Source organism: Polyodon spathula, chromosome 4 (assembly GCF_017654505.1).
Source record: "Polyodon spathula isolate WHYD16114869_AA chromosome 4, ASM1765450v1, whole genome shotgun sequence".
Classification (NCBI taxonomy): Eukaryota; Metazoa; Chordata; class Actinopteri; order Acipenseriformes; family Polyodontidae; genus Polyodon; species Polyodon spathula.
In genome coordinates, this window is record NC_054537.1 from 31173858 (window position 1) to 31193348 (window position 19491).

Sequence of the window (19491 nt, forward strand, 5' to 3'; positions counted from 1 at the left end):
CCAGCACAAAATGAGTCTGTCAATTATAAGAGCTGAACAAAGAAACAAAACGATTGTAAATCAAACTGGAAAAGCCTACAACTCAACTACCGGAACAATAAAAAAAACAGGTTAGAAAAAAATCAAATGAGGCACTGTTGTGAAAAATTTGCTCAAACAGCAAACAGTCTAAGGGCTCATATAGTGCAGTTGCTTTTAGCCAAATTTACTTATATATATATATATATATATATATTATATATATATATATATATATATATATATATATATATATATATATATATATATACACAATAAAAACATTTTTCGGAAGTTTTGAGAACATCCACTTATAGTACTTTAACAAAAATTACCCTCATATTAAGTGCAATGCAGTGCAAGTTTTTTTTTTTGCAACATATTAAAAAGAGAACACAAATATCCAGCACACAAGAAAAATGTATGCTATTCTAAAAATACACCTGTTCAAAAGTCATCATGTACTACTTCAACTTTTACAACCCTGATCTTGACTGGTTGTGTCTGGAACAAAGTATTTAAAAAAACTGCAAGATACTATTAAGCCCCACATATCCATGCTTGCTTTATATAACACACTTGAGTGTTTTAGCTTTCAAAACACCATTTAACAAATGCACCAAACGTTCTCTTAAGCCCTGTAGTTAACTGCAGTCCAGCAATTTAATTCACAAACGGCAGTTCAAACCTTATTACGTGCTTGCCTTATAATTAACTACAACTAATGCTAGCCGAGCATCAAAATCCACCTGATTAGCATGCAGTGTATAAAACGACAGGATCCAAGGCATAGTTTGTTTTCTACTCACCCTACTGTGTGAACCATCCTGTGGTCAATCCCTTATAACTGTGAAATGTTGTATAAGTGTATCCTCCTTTTTGAACAACTATAGTCCTGTGCCTGGAGGGGCAACAGAATAAAGAAAAAGACTGAAACAAAAAAGCACAGTTGGAGGAGGCAGGCAGGGATCTGAAATTAGAAACTGGCTCCCGTTTTAACTTTAAAGGACTCGGTTCCACATTCCACCCTAGCCGTGCCTGACTGGAGAACCAATCACAGCCCTTTTCAATCCACTCAATCCCTGGTCTCTGGCCTCTTCCCAAAATCCAGCAATCACTTCAACTGTCAGCATACAGTACCTGCTCCCCCCTCCATCCCCCCAGGATGAAAAAAAAAAAAAGTAATTTTGCTTGATCATTACAACTGAATTCAAATTGTAAAAGCATTATTAACAATTAAAAATAACAATAATAATAATAATAATAATAATACTGCATGGCATACACTACATTTTTAACATGCTTATCCATGAAATCTGATCAACATAAGAACCTGACCAAGTTTCAGCAGAGGAATATAATGCTGACTGATATTCTTCGAGGATTAGGGGAATGGGAGCATATATATATATATATATATATATATATATATATATATATATATATATATATATATATATATATAGTCTTTTTTCAGTTGCAAACCCTTTTCTGTGTTTGTTATTTTTTTCTTTCTTTTATGTAAAGCTATGGCATACATTTTGCCCAATGGGCAAATCACAGGGAAATTGCCTCCCTCGTAGTAAAGGTTTTGTATGAGACAGATAAAAGCAACCTCTGCCTTATGTTACAAAGAAGCAACCACTTGCAAAAATGTAGCGAGCAAACAATGAAGAATACTTCCCTGGTGTGTTTGCCCTTCTGGTACAGTTCATTACACCAGGAGAAAATTCTTTAGGACTTGTCCACACAAGTCACAAGAAGCATTCACATTTTACCAGGACACTTCACACCTGCTACAGCATTTGTATATATTTTTTATTTTATAGGGTTCACTCTCATGCCAGTTTAAATGATTAATGGTATTAAGAGTCGTGGGTGTGGGTGGCAGTGGAGGGTTTGTAAACTCACACAGGCTCCCTCCTGCTGAATAACATCAACCTTTGAATGTGCCTGTGGGTTCTGATTTTACAACATGCTGCTGTTCAGTGTCACAAAAAAAAGGAAAAAAAAAACGTAAGAACAGTTACACTAAACATATTGCTAGTTAGACCGACCTGTTAAATAAACAAATAAATAAATAAGAAAAAGTAATTCTTAAAACTGAAAGTATGTATGTTGACAGCATTCCTGGCTTACCTACACTTGTGATACAGGACTCATTGTACTAATTAAACTGATAGGTGTCAATTGAATAATTAGTCTGTCTTTTTTAAAAGGTGTGCCTGCAATAGCAATGGCTTGACAAAGAGTAATACTGCAACAAGGCAAGAGATGGTAACAATAAAAGGTGAAGGCTTTAGCTTGACAGATTATTTTCTAAATGATTTATCAGAACTATTAATAAAATAAAAAAAAAAAAAACTATGGAGAGATACTGAATTTTTTGGTGCCATGGAATAATTGAAAACATTTATCAAACTAAAAATGGGAATTGAATTATGTTCTACATATCAAAACGATCCTAGAAATTAGATATATTCATGACTTCTGATGTTTAAGCAACAGAAGTAGCTTCTGTAACCCAATAGAAGCCACCTGCTCAGCACATCGTGAAGCCTCTTCACGATGAAGCATATTTCACTGGTATAAGGCTGTCAGAATAACAATTTGAAATCATGAAACAGCTATCTTAAAATGAATGTATTAGAATGCAATTAACTTGCAAAAAGCCTAACTCTTTCAATACTGAAGAGCTGCATACAGGCCTAGTTAAGAAAACTCCACATATAACTGCTTTTATAAAAAAAAGTATAGCAAAGTGGAATAAAGCTTAAAGCATGGCGAAGTTTAGGGTGTCATTGTTAAGAATAGCGAGGTATGGTAAAGTGTATTAATAAACACGGCAAACCTGGATAAGCTAGGTAAATGCATTGTATAAAAACAGGCAAAGCACAGTCAAATTGCAAAAATACTGTAGTGTGGTAATCTATAAGGGTGCAGAATTAGTTTCCCCATGGATGTCTTTCTGTAAAGACACTTAAGAATGCTCAATAAATTAGCATTATGAACAGATGCAGAACTGACTTCAAAAGGTTCAAAGCAATATTCTTCACAAGAGGACAGGAGTTTCATTTTTCCAGTCAGAAGATGGGGCACAATCTGAGGCTTCCTGCAGCTAGGGGCACTGATAGAATGTTAATTTTACCAGTGGTGGACCATCTCTTGGCTTGAAAAAGCACAAGGACCACATATATACCCTGTGGGGTTCCTTTAGAGAAGAGAAAAGCTGTAAAATGTTTATCAAACATGCTGGGCTGTATCTGCAAAATGCAGAGGAATCAGGGAGTCTAGATGTGCCACTGATTGCTGCAGTTTACTGCACTAGATGCTATTTTCGGATACTAGGGTGCATGCACTGAATAAAACAACAGTGATACAGCCTGTGACAGGTGCCTGCCGCGTGGGTAGCGTGCATTCACTGTTGAGTGACAGGCGGGAGATTGAGATGGACACTGTACAAAAATGATCAAATAAAAGGTGCCATGAAAACAGTGTGCGCTATTCCTAACGCATGGAGATCCCCCTTATTCACCTCGCTCTCTATACTTTGGGGCGATCTACAACCCCTGAACTAATCTTTTCTGTTCAATAAACAAACCCCGACTCCGGTTACTCTCCCAGCCGTTTCGTTTTCTTATTTTGGCTCTGACCCCGGGTTACCGTCACAATGATCGGAGGCTTTCAGCAAGATGTTTCGCTCTCATTGTTCGGGTAGCGTGGACGATGTTCAGCCCTTTGGTTTTGCAGCAGCCCTGAGGTGAATACGGGACCTTTTTAGACCCGATGCCCTGCTGGAACACACCTACCTGCTGATTTTGATTCCACACCCGGGAATCCCACACAACAGGTGAGCTCTCCCAGTAGCGCCAGGTACTTAATTAATTACATTACACAAATTTTACACAACACTATATACAATACACCGTATTACTTCAATTTGCCGCCGCGGCGTTTATTTTTATTGATCAAAATGACTGCGGCCTTTATTAACAATACTAGAATTTTCAAACGCTGCAATATTTAATTACATGATTTATGACACTATAGAAGTATCGCGGTTGTTTATTTTCTGTAATATGTTAGCCTACCCGTATATATCAGCGTGTGTGGCTAACCTACTTTGATTACAGTACATTTATCGATGACAGTTACCTATTATGTGGGAGTTGGAAGGTCAGAGTACTGTACCAGCGAATCAAGAGTGTATATTCGTTGTTAAGGGGCGGGACAATGCTGGTGTGGCAGTTAGGTCCAAGAGTGAGACGTAGATGATTTTCTACATTAAAAATGACCTCAGAATATCAACTTGATTTCTGTAAAAACTACAGTATATCCTACTCAGTTATCTGCTTGTTTGTAATTTCTCTGCAAGAGAAACCGAAAATAAATTCTCATAAATAGTAAGCACATTGTTTTTATTTGTACGGGAATTACAATTCAACTAAAAACAAAACAACAAAACCACCTATAAGAACTTCAGAAGGACTGCTGTTCTGTACGTAGTTTTTCTTGGATTTTCTTTCAGAACTGTACTACCATAAAATAAAATGTGCTTACTATGTGTGTGTACATTAGTTTGTAATTTACGTGCTAGATAGAGGCTCCCCTCTCTTCGGGGTCGTTACATGTACATGTTACGTGTTGCGCGTTTATTTGTTTACTTTATGTGGTTTTTTTAGTTGGAGAAAAAAAAAATCTTAATGTTTCTTCATTGATAGCGGCGTTTATTCGAGGACGGCCTCTATTATAAAGCTGATATATGACTGCGGTGTCAATACGAGGGCATCTTTAAAGCGATTATTCTTCAGTTATTCATCTTTTTTTTCTTCTAGAAAATGAATTTTCAGCTTGAGATTGTGTAATATGCAGAGACTCTGTAAAGTTCAAATGAATACTCACGGTGAAATACCCCATTATAAATGTTTACCCTTCAAAATAGCAAATCTGTATCTCAAATTACTTTCGAGACACCAGAAAATGAAATTGCCTTTTTCATAAAGTGCTCTTTTTATAGTGTGCTATCCTTTGTTGTTGAAAGAGTCTTAGAATACACAAGTGTGCCAAAATGTTAATCTGCTATCTCAAAAATCTATTTGTAGATCCTGCTAGTAACTGAGATTTAAGGTGCTGTTTGTGAATTTACAGGGGATGCTCAATTACAAGAAAGGGAGGGGGAGGCAGTGGTACACCAGCACCATGCTAGTAAAAATATTACCAGGAAATGATTTCCATCTGTTTATGAAGGATATGTGGTCAAATTCTGGAGTCACATGCCAACATCAAAACCCTAGATCTGCACAGGGGTGGCAAAAATGATGTACTGAATGCATGCCTGCTGCTTTATTGGCCCCTGTGGAATTTCGCACAGGTCATCCTAATGTAGAAACACACATTAGGCGTCTTGTTGATCAGATTCCTGAATAAATTAGACCACTGTCTATTGGCTGTCCTTTAAGTTCTTAACAGCTAACAGCTTTTTGATGTGTGCGGTTGACGTTTCAAAATGTACATTATTTGCTGCTGCAGTGAAAAAACAAAAACAAACATGCATTATACCAGATGCAAGAGATACGGCTATATGCAGCATGACTTGGATTACTGTATGGTCAGCATCATTGTTTAAGTTTTAATTCAAGACTTTGACTATCTAAACAAATCCAGTTTCCATAAAGTGATGTTAAAGAAAACAATTGTCAACTGGATTTGTAGATGTATTCTTCAGTGTGGTCCATTAGAGCACATTTGCAAACTGTACACCAGAACCTTTTTTAAAGGGGTGAATAAACTGCCTGCTGATCTAAATAGTCTGTTCCAGAAGTTATATCGTGCATATTCCTTAAGAAATGTTGGTGATACTAAATATTTCAAAACATAGAGACATAATAGTGGAAGGCAACCTTTAGCCTTTGTTGCTCTGTCAGACTAGAATAAACTACTCATAGAACTCAGATCCACAGTGTCACACTATCATGTTAAGAGATTGTTGTTTGATCATTTGAACCAGCCTTATGATTGCATGTGATGTGAAGTGAACACAATAATACATGGATTGTAAAACTGTGTGTTTACTGTATGCTTGTATGTTACTGTAATGTGCTCAGCTTCACCAAACAATACATCTCTGTCTGTTTTATTAAACTGCATCAGCGCCTTCACTATTTCAAAACCTTCGTTCTATGTTGGTTCCTGTTTCTGGTCTGACGTCACCCACTACAGCCGTCTTTGTGACAAGCCCATACGGCTTTCCCAGCGAATACAATTTTAATTAAATAAACAGAGAACTCTCTTTGTTACTACAGTCAGACACTGAAGGCAAAACAGAAGGATTCTGTTTGTTGAGCCTTTTAAATTGGAGTTTTTGGGAACCATAAGTCTGCTTAACAGAACCAAGGTGAAAAGCATCACAAAGTCCCAGAAATACAAAGATGAATACCTTTTTTTTTATTAAAAACAGAAACAGAAACTTAAAGACATGGCATGTGTTCAGTTAAGGCCGTTGTTGCCACTAAAATAATTATGACTTCCACAAATACCCTTCGGATGAACATACTGCACATTTTTTACTTTCTCTGTTTTGGGTACTTGTGACGAGGTGCCCACCCTTGTATATATTTAATTTATGTATGGTTATTATTTTCATTTGTATTAATCATTATTATTATTGATGTTTGTGTGCGTTTGGACGGGAACCGTCCGTCATTACTATTAATTATTTGAGACCAGCGAAAAGCCGGCGTGGACGGGGTTAAATCCCCATCCTGATAAATCTCGTAGGTACCTTAATAAGGTAATTACTTGATTAATAGGTAATTTAGACTCCAGCCACAGAATTTAAAAGTACCCACTCGGGCTCATTAAAGGGAGAGTTTAGGAGAAAGATGTAAATGTAGAGAAAGAGAGACTACAAGGTTGAAAGGTACTGGTTTTAGTAACGTTTGGCATTGTTTGTGTTTGTTTTGCTTTGGCCAATGTGCCCTTTTCTTTGTGTTTTGTAAACGTGTTTGTTTTATTATTTAATACATTACGGCTATGGCTGTTTTAGCCCCCTTTCTGTCTATAGTGTGCTGCTTCCTGGATGTGTATGTGTGTGTGCTTATTGTCACAGAAGAAAATTAATAGTGCTGCATTGTACACAGACCCTCTGTTTGGACTTCTACTCATTCCTGCGCCACTTGCATTCTGACACATGTACATAACATGTAGCTTTTTTTAATGAACCCTCCTTGTTTTTAATATAGCGCTGTCTGCCAAAAGTAGATTTATGAGACATATTTTGCCATTTTCCTTTTCTGCTTTGATTTCTCTACATTATAAAAAGGACATGCCTAGCACTTGATGCAGTAGGAAATAACTGTGGGGGAGGGGTATTTATGACTTCCCAGAAGATGTGATGCTATTAATGACTTAGCACTGCATATCAGTAATGGGTACTCAGAAACCAAGAAACCTCTTTAACACTAGAACTGCCACGGCAGTCATTTTGATGGTTTGAGGTTTTCAAATTTAAATTACTCTGCGTGTCTAAAAGTTATGCGGGTGTCCGTTTATGACTTTTCCTAAATACATGTATTAAATACCCTGACAGTGTTTAAAGGCAGGATCACGAAAATAAAGAAGTTATAATCTCACCCACCTAGACTCACCAAAGCCATCAGTTTGACTGCCTTTTACAATACATGTTTTTATTACAATATTCTATTTTATATACTAGTATGTTGTTAGCTCTAATTTGTCTTTCATTTTTATATTGATGTTGTTTAAAATGTAACTGTCATAATGACTGCCAGTGGCGGTTTTAGGTATGAGTAAAACCGTGGCGGTTCTAGGGTTTAAAAAGGCAGGAGGAAGGCATCTAAAAATATCTGTCTTAAAAAATAAAAATAACAAAAAAAAACAAAAAAAAAAACATCTTCAAAACTACTTAGAACCAAATACAAATGAAATCTCCCTAGGATGGTGGCACCCAACTCCAACCCTCAAGATTAATTCCATTCCAGTGCAGCTATGTTTTCCAACCAGGTACTAAATTAATTAATTGAACTGGACTGGAAATTACTTCAAGGTCCAGAGCTACAGTAGGAACCAATGCCCTAAGAAATGCTTATTGCAGGAACACAGGGATCGGGGCTATGACATGATGTGCAAACCCTGCAACGATTTAAGCAAAAAAGGTATTTTACTTACACTGGTTGTTCTTCAGGGCTGTGCCAGAACCAGGCCATGAAGCTTTGGCCTGACAAAAACATCTGAATACAGCCCTGTGCTGAATGAGGCTAATGCTAGGGGGAAAGTTCAAGTACTGTGGTTTACAAAATATAGATTTTTGTACTGCAAGACATACAATCTTGGTACTAAATGAGAATCAATTTCTCTGTGGTGTGATCTTGAAAAAATACCCATGGTAAACACATGGTAAACTCTGAATGAACTACTGTATATGCCACAATAAAACTACAAACATCAAGAGGGAGTCCCAAGGCACAAAACAAATCTGCATGTCTTCCCCACAACAAGAATGATCCTCCTTCTGTGTGCTGTAAAAAGGCTTTGTTAGACATTAGAGCCATATTTTAATGAGCTTAGCCATAGCCACAAGTAAAACAAAATGTGAGCTAAATAAACTTTGCTTCAGTGAAATCGAGGCAGACAGAAAGACTTATCAATGCTTATCTTAAGAAAAATGAAGTGATGACAAGGAAACAGCATTACTTTGCTGATCTGTACATTCCGATTTTTATGAAATAATAACATGCTTCACTTTCCTATATATTGCCTTTGCTGTTTTCCTCAATTTACATTATGTGTGTTGTTTTTTTAAGGGCTGCCGGGCCATGGCCGTGCAATGGAAATGCTACCAGACTCTTCTGGTATAGCGTCAGACCAGCCGTGCTTGGGACTGGCCCAGAGGAGTTGTGATGGGGTGAAAAACCCTCACTGTAAAGAGTGTTGTTTTTGTGATTTATTGTGTAAACTTATTTTGTACAGGTACTTAATGTATTCCCATACTCTGCAGTATAAATGCCCCTAGGCCAAAAATTGCGGGTGCAAATTACAATTGTTGGGCGCCACTTTAAGAGCAAGTTGGTTGCTTCCATATTCAACTGCTAAAATACAAGAAAAACACTAAATTGATACAAAAATAGAAATGTATTGTTTGTACTCACTGGTTTGCTGCCTCGTTGTTCATCTATGCTCGCTGACTTGCTCTGCCTTGCCTGTCCTCCATGTGATCTGCTGCTCTGACACTGCACCTGTCCTCCATGTGATCTGCTGCTCTGACACTGCAACTGTCCTCCATGTGACTGCTCTGTCCTCCATGTGATCTGCTGCTCTGACACTGCACCTGTCCTCCATGTGATCTGCTGTTCTGACACTGCACCTGTCCTCCATGTGATCTGCTGCTCTGACACTGCACCTGTCCTCCATGTGATCTGCTGCTCTGACACTGCACCTGTCTTCCATGTGATCTGTTGCTCTGACACTGCACCTGTCCTCCATGTGATCTGCTGTTCTGTCAAATTTCCTGCAGTTCTGCCTTTTGGCAATGTGTTTCTTAACTCAGCCCTCTGAACCATTTGGAATTTGGCCTTAACTTAAGCCTGTGAACTATATGCAACTATCAAATCTTTCTTCTTATTCACAATCTGAGTCAGTGTCGCCAACAATTACAATGTCTACATCACGTGGCCAGGATGTGTAATTTGGTCTTTGTTTCCTTTTACCTGAGGAAAGCCAGCGCTTAACACAAGGCTCTGGATCAAACTTGTCAAGGGAAGGGCCCTCTGCACTTATTCTCACAAGATCTTCAACACGTGCCACACTAAGGGAGTTGCGCAGCTTGAATTTAATTCTGTTTTGTGCAGAAAATCCACGTTCATGTTGGGCAGCTGATATTGCCAGCATTTCCACTAAATGCAAAAGATTTAAACATTTAAAAGAGTTATTTTGTTAGCATGACTGCCCATAACCCAATGTAGGAATTATCCATAAACTGACCTTTGACTAGTGTTTTAAGCATTCTCCATTCTGGGTGAACTGCATCAACATTGCATCCATTCCTTGCTAAAAGTTCACTGTAGCAATTCAGTAAGTCCACAAGATCAGGCCGTGCATCATGGCAGAAAATTGAAAAACACTGAATATTTTGGGGTCCTCCTGAAACCCTCTCCTGAGTGGAAAGCTTAATCATCATGTTGCCAAACCTGTACTCAATCCCCCTAACTGTGATTAACAGTTTTCAATGTGTGTCTTTAGGTCATTTTTAAAAATGTCATGGGTCTGGGGGCCCTTAAGTTTATTATCTTGAAATGCGATGCTGGTAAATCTATTGCTGGTGGCTGTGACCCTGCTGCTGTGGATCTGGATCTGGTTGGGACTCCATTTGCTGCAAAAAGTTCTATAGGTTTGCCATTTAATGGCTTTTTCCTCATACTTTTAATTGTCAAGACACAATTATTAACTGACGCAACAGCTTGGGGAAGAATTAGACTATTCTTTTGGGGTGTAAGGCTATGCTTTGACATCTCTGAGAACAGATCATGTAAAAAATGCCAAAACCCTACAGAAGCAAGTTTTTCCATTTCCTGTACAAGATGCTTTGCTCTTCCTCTAATGTTTGTGTTTTTCAAAGTGGAAGCAAGGTGCTCCACGTGGTGATGCACAGACAGCAGTATATTGTCCCTGTGCAGGAGCAAGATTCTCATTTCACTGCAAAAAAACAAATAAACGCCCGATAAATGTGAGGCAGCCAGCACTGTGTCTTTACAGCGGAAAGAGTCCTAATTGTACAACTCGGCACCAATTGCTTCAACTCACGTTTACTTTTTGGACTGAAATGGCATGTTTTTCAAACCAACTGCAGGAGGACATATACTTTCTCAATCATTGAAGCTGATAGAGTACTTATCATTGCTAATTCAAGGCTATGGGGCAAGTAATGAAATGATATAACATGCTGTCCAATCTCACTTTTCAAGAGAGCACTTAACCCCTGTAGCGCCCATATTGACACCGGCACCATCCGTTCCAAAAGCACTAAGTTTGTCTCATCACCAATCTGAACATTCATTGGTCAACATTTCCAAGCAAATTCTTCAGTTCCAGAAATAAAAGCAACAAACCTTGCAATACATTTTCTATTTCTCATTATTGTAACGTAAATCAGGGAAATTCTAGAAGCCACAAACTTAAAATGCAGTGCTTGCTTTTTTGGCTGTGACAGTACATTGTCTGAATTGGAAAGCTGCTGCACAATTGTTAAATTACATTCAACAAATTTTTGATTTTCAACACCAACTGAGCCTATATCTACCATAGATACAGACTCTTCTACCAGTGCTAAACACAGCCTACAAACTAGCGAGAAAACGAGACATGTTTCTTTTCGACATGACTCGAAACTAAGGCTTCGTACTATACCAGCAAAATCTACCTTGGCTTACTGGAGGCTGCACAGTTCACAAACAAACCTTGGTCAGCCTGACATGGAAGTCTTTTCAATTCCCTTTTGATTTTTTGTTTAATTCTTGAACCCTTTTGTAAAGTTTCTTAAAGTTTTTGGGGCACCTTTGAATGGCACATGCCACCGTTTCCAAGTTTAAACACATTTTGTTTCCGTACACTATCTTAATACAGCACTTCAGTTCAGTATTTTTTCTACCTGTGTCTCAGTTCTACTCCACATTCCTCACACTAACGTTTATTCTTTCATAATCGATCAGACTGACCTTCTCACACTAGCTTGAAGGGCAGTGTGTTGGCATTTATACGTATTCCACTTTAAAAAATAATAATAATGCAAAGTGGGAGATTGCACTTTTGGTGTTCTCACTAATCTTTTTAATCCTTTAAGATTAAACGTTTTTCAGCAGGCTGCTCCCCAAGGACCAGGGTTTTTTTTTGGCTGGAGTTGACTCTCTTCCTATAAAAATTAGTTAAAAATCTATTTTTTACAGTAGCATCTTGGAACTGGTGTCCTTTTTTCAGAACACTCTGGGGAACATTGTAAAGTACTTCAGAAACCAAACCAACTTTTCCCTTTTTTTTCCAACATAATATTTCATTTTTCATTTTAAACGCTAAGTATGATTTTATTATTACGTATTCTGCTTAAAGATAACCTGTTATTTCTATGACCAGAGGGACCTTACAATACTTACAATATTGATGTTTGGGCAAATTACAAGACATTGTTTCACCTGAGTGATTGCAATGACATAATACATGTTTATTCTCAGGGTCTTTATAAAAAAAACCTGATAAACTGAGTTCATGAAATAGTGTCTGCTTATATTCACTTGTTTCTTGATATGTATACATGTTGTAAAAAAAAACTACAGTAAAACATGACAGAATAAATATTCAAATATAACTATATGTCAAATACATTGGATATACAGTGTTTTCCTGTTTTTTTTTCTTAGCTGTAAACACATTCTTGTGTCATGTTTTGTTTCTGCATGTTAGCTGAAAATGTCCCTGCCCTTTGAAGATTAAATGCCCGTCTCAGTGACATCACATGACGAAAAGAACAAGCAAGCAGTGAAATTCAACCCCTCCCCTATCCAGTGAGATGCATTAGCAAGCTGTACTGCAATGTATGGTGGCCCAGTAAGTCGAAGTAGGTTTTTTTTATTATGTTTATTCGATCACGGTCCCAGAAGGACACTTCAGCATGATCATGTTTATACGATCACAGTCCTTAAAAGCTGGTAAGAGTCAGTATTTTTGTGTTACAGTTGCCAATGGTGCCAAAATAAGTAATTAGTGGCATTTGTGACCATTTTAGTCACCATCTGGAACCCTGAAATGTGTATAATTCCAACAGCTACACCAAAAACAGTATTTTCTTTCTTTTAATATTTGTTTACTTTTGGTATAAATGTTCAATAGTGTTAGTATATGAGGTACCCTTGCGCTAGAATCTGGCACCTTAGCGTCAAATTTGCACCCCTGTGTTAAATGTGTATATTAACTGAACCCAGCAAAGGGTTAAGTTTGGGCCTTGATGTTCAAACACTTAATTTCCATGTGAGAATGTGGCTGGAATTGAAGAAACTGGACCTTGATTGGTGGTCCAATTGATTAATAATTAAATGATGCAGGTGTATAAAAGGCTGCACCTGGTCTGTATGTTCATCCCTGGAGGCTTAAGAAGGAGCGCCAGTGGGTTGCAGCCAAAAGTGTGACTGTATATTGTTATTATTTGTTTAAAATCATATTGTTTTCCTTTATTTATTAATCAGAAGTGCTAAGTAACATTATTATTTTAACGGCTTTCTGATTTCCTGCCTTTTTGCCTAATCGCTTCCGCCTTACAGGTGTGTTTGAATGAGAGATGTGCTAAAAATGTTTGTGTCATTCATGCGGAATCAATTTATGGGCCTTAGCTGTTTTAAATACCAGAATTATCATGAATTAGTTTCCTCTTGTAATGTCAAATTAGGGAGCTCGGTGCTTGCACTCAATCATAGGGAAGGAGATTTGTTATTAACTCATCCCCCAATGAAAAACTGCACATGAAACTGAAGGCTTCCCCTAAATGTGAGATGCAGTATCGAGTTTCCCCCCGGCGTCATCCTGCTTTTACTTAGTTTTACAGCTGGGTGGGAGAGAGGTACAATACAATAAAGTCAAATGGCTTGCCCAAGGTCACACTGTGTTCTTTTTAAGAAGCAAGTATTAATGGAAACCATAAAACTCTTGACCTCTCGGTTATAAATAACAGAGCCGGACCACTTTCAAAGCTGCACTTTTACTATCACATCTCCACACGTTTTTATAATAAATATTTTAATAAATATAATAATGTGGCTTTTTTAACAGCCTTTCTGCTACTTGTGATGTTGAACAGAAATATCCCTTACAAAAACACTTGAAAAATACCATTGTTTTGCCCTGTAAAAAACCTGTTGTAATACACACTGGACCATGCTTCAATGCACAAACAAAAATCTAACTAAAAAGAAAAAATCGGGAGAAAATGTGGAGAATAACAAAGCCAAAACTGCTGATGCTACACTCCCACTATAAACAAGTGCGAGTCCCAGAGCCTGTTCAGACACTGTTTATTTAGCACATGGCCATCAAGTTCTGTAATTAATGTGAGCTTTTCACAGCTCATTCATCTTAATGAGCTGAGGATACTGTCCACATTAGAAAAAAAAAAAGAAGTTCCATACTACAATTATTACTAATAATTTACTAGTTTGGGGGTCTGTTACTATGTTCAGTAACCTTAGAAAGCTCTGAATATTGCAATAAGAACAACAAATTATATCGTTTGCCGTGTTTCTCAAATATTCTTTCCCCCAACATGCAAATGAGAAACCACGAACAATGAATTCCTAAAGGGCAGAGTACAATAGGACTGCCTGTGAGGCTGTTCCTGCTTTACAAACAAGGCTCCCTTCACCACGCTGTCCAGGGAATAATTCGATGCACATTATTATTTAAACCACACCCTGGTTTAATCTTATGAGAAAGCTACTTGATGTCAGTTTAGACGAATCTTGTATTGTACCTGGCACTAAATCCTTGGTGTCAAATAATGTCTGTCACCAAGACGGCTGCAGTGGGTGACGTCAGACCAGAAACAGGAAATAAACGCAGAGAGGTGGAGTTTGATGGAGCTGAGCGAATGGTTTCGCTCAGCATTTAATAAATAAACAGAACAGAAAATAAAAAGGTTGTAACAAACAAAAAACACAGGACACGGCACTGTTAGCCAAAATAAACAGACAAACAAAACGGACTATACAGACAAAACACGGTGAGCTTCTTTTTAACGATTATTATTATTCTCTTTACCTCCGTCTCCAATCCCGTTCTCCACTCACCGAATACACAACAACCGCGAGTGGGTGAAAACATGCAGCTTTTATGCAGCTGTACCGAGACTCAGTTGCTAATCAATCATTCAATTGGAGTCTCAGTACAACTGCACGTGAATTAATAAAGTGCAATTCCCCATGCTCACGTATTATTACGTTTTACTTACACGTGAAGTGCTGTGCAATCCTTGTTCCTAAATACAAATATACATTTTAAACACTTGTGTTACACAGACCCGTTTATATCCTGTGTACCAATGACTATAAACCAACATTAACACACAACATATAATACACACAGGGGCGGGCACTTTGCCACATGTCTGGTCTGACCTATGTACAAAGCGCACAAAATCATCTTCTTGTCAAGCAGGGGAAAAAAAACAAACGTTTCCACCTTTTTTCTAGTTCTATAGTCTACAAATTCAGCCAAGATAATACATTTTACTGTATGTTTTTCAAGAAAGCTGTGGGACCAGTTTGACAAACTTATACTAGCTCCCCGTGCGAGTATGCTTAATGAGCCCGCAAAACAGGTGCCTTAAAAGTCATGGAATTATCTCATTAGCGTTGCTAAAACCCCTATAAAGCATGTGCCTGTGCTAACATGAATACAACATAGTGCTTCATGTATTTGCTTAAATTTTCCTGCTAATTTATCATACTGGAAATAAAAGCAAATTTATACTGCTTGGCAGCCAACACCTGCTTTACTGTTTTATCTTTTTTCTAATTCAACTGCTAATGTAATACATTTTTAAATACAAACAGCAGTTTCTGTTACAACCAATTCTAGTTCTAATGAATATTTTTATAGCAGGCTAGTTTACAGTCTTAAACTCTTAAATCATATTCCTAAAAAAAACACAAGAGGCAAGCAGATACTCCTATCTGGGGGATGAGAGAGACAAGGTTGTGAAATACCATCTCTAAGGACAGGCGGATGTCTCCAGACTGGGCAGAGAATAATACTTCAGGTTTAAGGCAATCCTTTTTAGCCATTTTGGTTTTGGAGATATCGTTAGCACTAAATGGTACACAACATGTGGGAAGTAATGTTGTTTCTAATGTAGACGATTACATCAGCACAGGGATTTCAGAAACAGGGTGTTCTATTCAGTCCACCTTTCAATCCAAGGTTAAAAGGCCTACATACCTTAGACTGGAAGATGTACTGAACACAACACCTTGATTCTGCATGTACATTTTGACTGAGAAAAATTCAGCTTTTCCTTATGTTAAAAGCCATAGCCATAATATTCCTGAACATTTTTTGAACAAAGATAACAGCATGAATACTCGCCATATATAGCATCTGTATTCCACTCATTTTATAGATACTACAACATGGCACGGTGTTGGTAATAAAATGCGTGTGTGGTCCTTTCCCATACAGGTTTTAAAATAATAACCTCGCTCATACAGTTTCGTCCTGAATAAACTGAAAATACATTTCTGGTTGTAATTTGTAATGAATTAGCTCACCTTAGGCAATATACAGTGTAGATTCTGAAAATGCTACAGTATATTTCTAGGTGGATTGTTGTGATCAGGATGACGTCACTGGCAAGCTGTATTAACCATGAAAGAGACTCAGACACACAAAAGTTGCAGGTTTTAACTCGCTTTTGCACACTTTAATTCCAAAACGATAAACAATACAAAATTAACAGTTAGACAAAACAGAATATATACTCTTAAAATACTGTGGTTTTAAACTGAGCAACCGGTTTCATAAACTCCCCTAAACCCCAGAGATATTATATATATGTTTACACATATATACAGCACACAAAACCCTACCCTTTACCAACATCATTAATTCTCATCATTCACTAACTCACAACTCACTCACATCATTCTCCACCCCACCTCTCACCAACACCCGTGAACTCCTAGTTTATACTTCCGTGGCTGGAGCCTTAACTAATCATTTATTCAATTGTCGGCTCCAGCCACATTCCCATGTGTGTTTGCACTTTAACTCCCTCCTTGTCACCCAATACTGTTTCTCTCCAGTACAGCAAATATAAGGTGAAGCAAAAGCCAAAAATAAATAAAAAAATGTAATAATCTTAAACTTAATAATGAGGCAATACTCCTGCTTCATGACGGAAACGCGGTGTGGGATGAATGCAATAACTACAGGGAAATGGATAATTTAAAAGTATCACACAGACCTCTACCACAGGCATGTAGCAAATAAACTGAGGACGGAATACAAAAAAGTGAAAGTCTCCAACAATCGGAGCAGGAACAGCCGAAAAAACATTTTTGTTTTCTGATCAAATGAACCGTGTTTTAGGTTGTAACTTTCTTTCAATTGCAGCACCCATTGCTTGGGCAGTTTTTGTGCTTAATGTGGTACTGCTATGTGATTCTTTAAAACACAGCACAGTACTAAATCACAACATCCCAGTGACCTTTTGATGCAAGACAAGAATTTCCGATGTTGGTCACATTTTGAAAAACCTCTGAAACGCATTTGTCTTAACCAGGGCCAGACAAGGCCAGCTGAGGCAGAAGTCAGCTTCCATGTTCTGGTGCAGTTAATCAAAATCTCATACCAGTATTGACTAGTGTTGTCTAGACTCCCTATGGATGCGTTTCCAGTTTTTACGTGTGGCTTACAATAGCTACAAAATCACAGCACTAATATTTTTAGTAGAGAAACAGTGCACATATACCCTCCAGCTTTAGGACTGTATACACCAAACCAAATTATGATCAGCATTATTATTATTTAAAACTAGAGGTAATAATTAAACAAAAATGCAAGAAACCTCTGGTTCTACTTCTCTTTTGTATTGTACAGTGAGTACGGTATTAGCAGTATGCCCTCCAAAGCTGGCAATATTAAAATCTAATATAACTGTAACACACTGATTTGCACTTGTGTTACATGTCTGCTTTTATATTGAATCTATAGTAGACACACAAGACATTACTCAAAAACGCATAGACTCAAGTGCATTTAGTGGCAGAGTAATGATGTTTTATGAATATGCTCCATAATATAAATAAGCAACCAGCCATTCCCAAGCATCTTTTGTTTACAATGAAAATATAATAGAAACGGCCCTGAGCCAGGCGTTTATCCAGAAGACAACAGAATGTTTTGGCAGTATGCACAAAATAGAGCTATTAAAAACCTAAAGGTGCAGTAATTCCTGAAAGTTGCATCCCAAGAACCAGAGTGCTAGACTGCTACACTGCATGCTATAATAGAAAAGCCCAGTAATCTAAAGCACGTCTTTCAGTGATGCACTCTTAAGCGACTTCAACTGGTAACCATAGAGATATCTTACAGTGAACCTCAACACATCATGTGCTGAGCTCAACATCCTACAGTAGCTGTGTGGCTTTTTAGACTTTGCCTGGAAAAGCACTAGTTTCTTTATATGAGAGTCAGAAGAATGGTCTCTGTTAAACTTAGAGGCATTTTGATATCAACGGTATTGATACATCGGCTGTTGTCTTAAAAGAAGAAAGTCCACCTACGGTATTCCAAATATGCTTTAAAACATGAAATGTATATGCTTCTAGTGCTGTTCCTGAAAACCAAGGAAAATGTACTGTATAATTAAGCTTCATTAAAAGTGAATACTTATATCCCTCATGTAGAAACAAATCTCAGTCACTGGATTATTGCAATAATAATTTATTGCATGAAATTAGATCTTTGCTGTGGAATCTCCGCAGTTAAATACTGTGGTTAAAGAACTGTTAACTGTTAATATATATATATATATATATATATATATATATATATATATATATATATATATATATATATATATATATATATTGCTATTTCATTCATGTGTATTTGGAATCTGTTAGTACTTAAAATACATGTGAGATTTATATTGAGAATGGAAGTACGAGACAATTAAGGATAATTTAATTATCCCATTGTCTATAACCACTTCAAATGTTTTATATGAAAAAGACAACATTACAAGTACATAAAACGGACATTCTCCTAAACAATATGAGATGCAGTGTGTTTAGATGGTAGAAATAGTTTTTCATAAACGAATGCTGAACTCCTAGGTTCAAAAATAGAAAAAGATAATATTACAATTGCTACTTGTCTACAGGAGTCTAAGTAATTTGACAAGTTTTTTTGCTCTTTTAATTTATTTAAAATAAACAGTGCAAACATTATAATGATGTGACAAAAAAACACAATGTTAATAATATAAAATTGAGACGGGAAAATTAGAACATCCAGGATATTAATTACATATAAATTAACAAAGTAGACCAAGTGTAGATATGTCTTATTACATCAGACTCTAAGTGATGCCTCTGGTATTATATAAGGCTCCAAAGACATTCTACAGTTGAGGATTCCTGCACCCTATCTATAGTCATCCTGGGGTGACACATAGAAATAGGTGGTTGTAAAATACAGTGAGTGCTGTAAAATGCTTGAACACCTTTGTAGCCTCCATCGGCCATGTTCAATGATATGCTGCGTGTCCTTTCTTAGCTGTGCAACTACAGCAATCTGTCACTAAAATGGACCAAACTTTGTAGGGAGACAGTCAAGCCCTTTGCGAACTTGTCAGACTTGTCTCTGTTTACTTCCATCACTTAATTGACAGGATGTTCACTTTGAAGGGAGTTGCTT

General features: G+C 37.3%; 1 protein-coding gene across 19 annotated transcripts in view; it reads right to left on the reverse strand.

The window, feature by feature from the left end:
* dtna (dystrobrevin, alpha) overlaps window positions 1-19491 on the reverse strand; it is a 97777-nt gene that overhangs the window by 73546 nt on the left and 4740 nt on the right. For 8 of the 19 annotated variants that reach the window (XM_041247669.1, XM_041247670.1, XM_041247665.1 and 5 more), the window contains exon 1: window positions 828-995. The exons of 1 other annotated variant lie outside the window; for it this stretch is intronic. In XM_041247669.1, coding sequence (XP_041103603.1) covers window positions 828-844 — 17 coding nt within the window. In that variant the 5' untranslated portion in view covers window positions 845-995. Of the gene's footprint in view, window positions 1-827; window positions 998-19491 lie in introns of those variants that run through there. 10 more of the 19 variants (XM_041247664.1, XM_041247662.1, XM_041247663.1 and 7 more) reach the window with 4 other exon arrangements.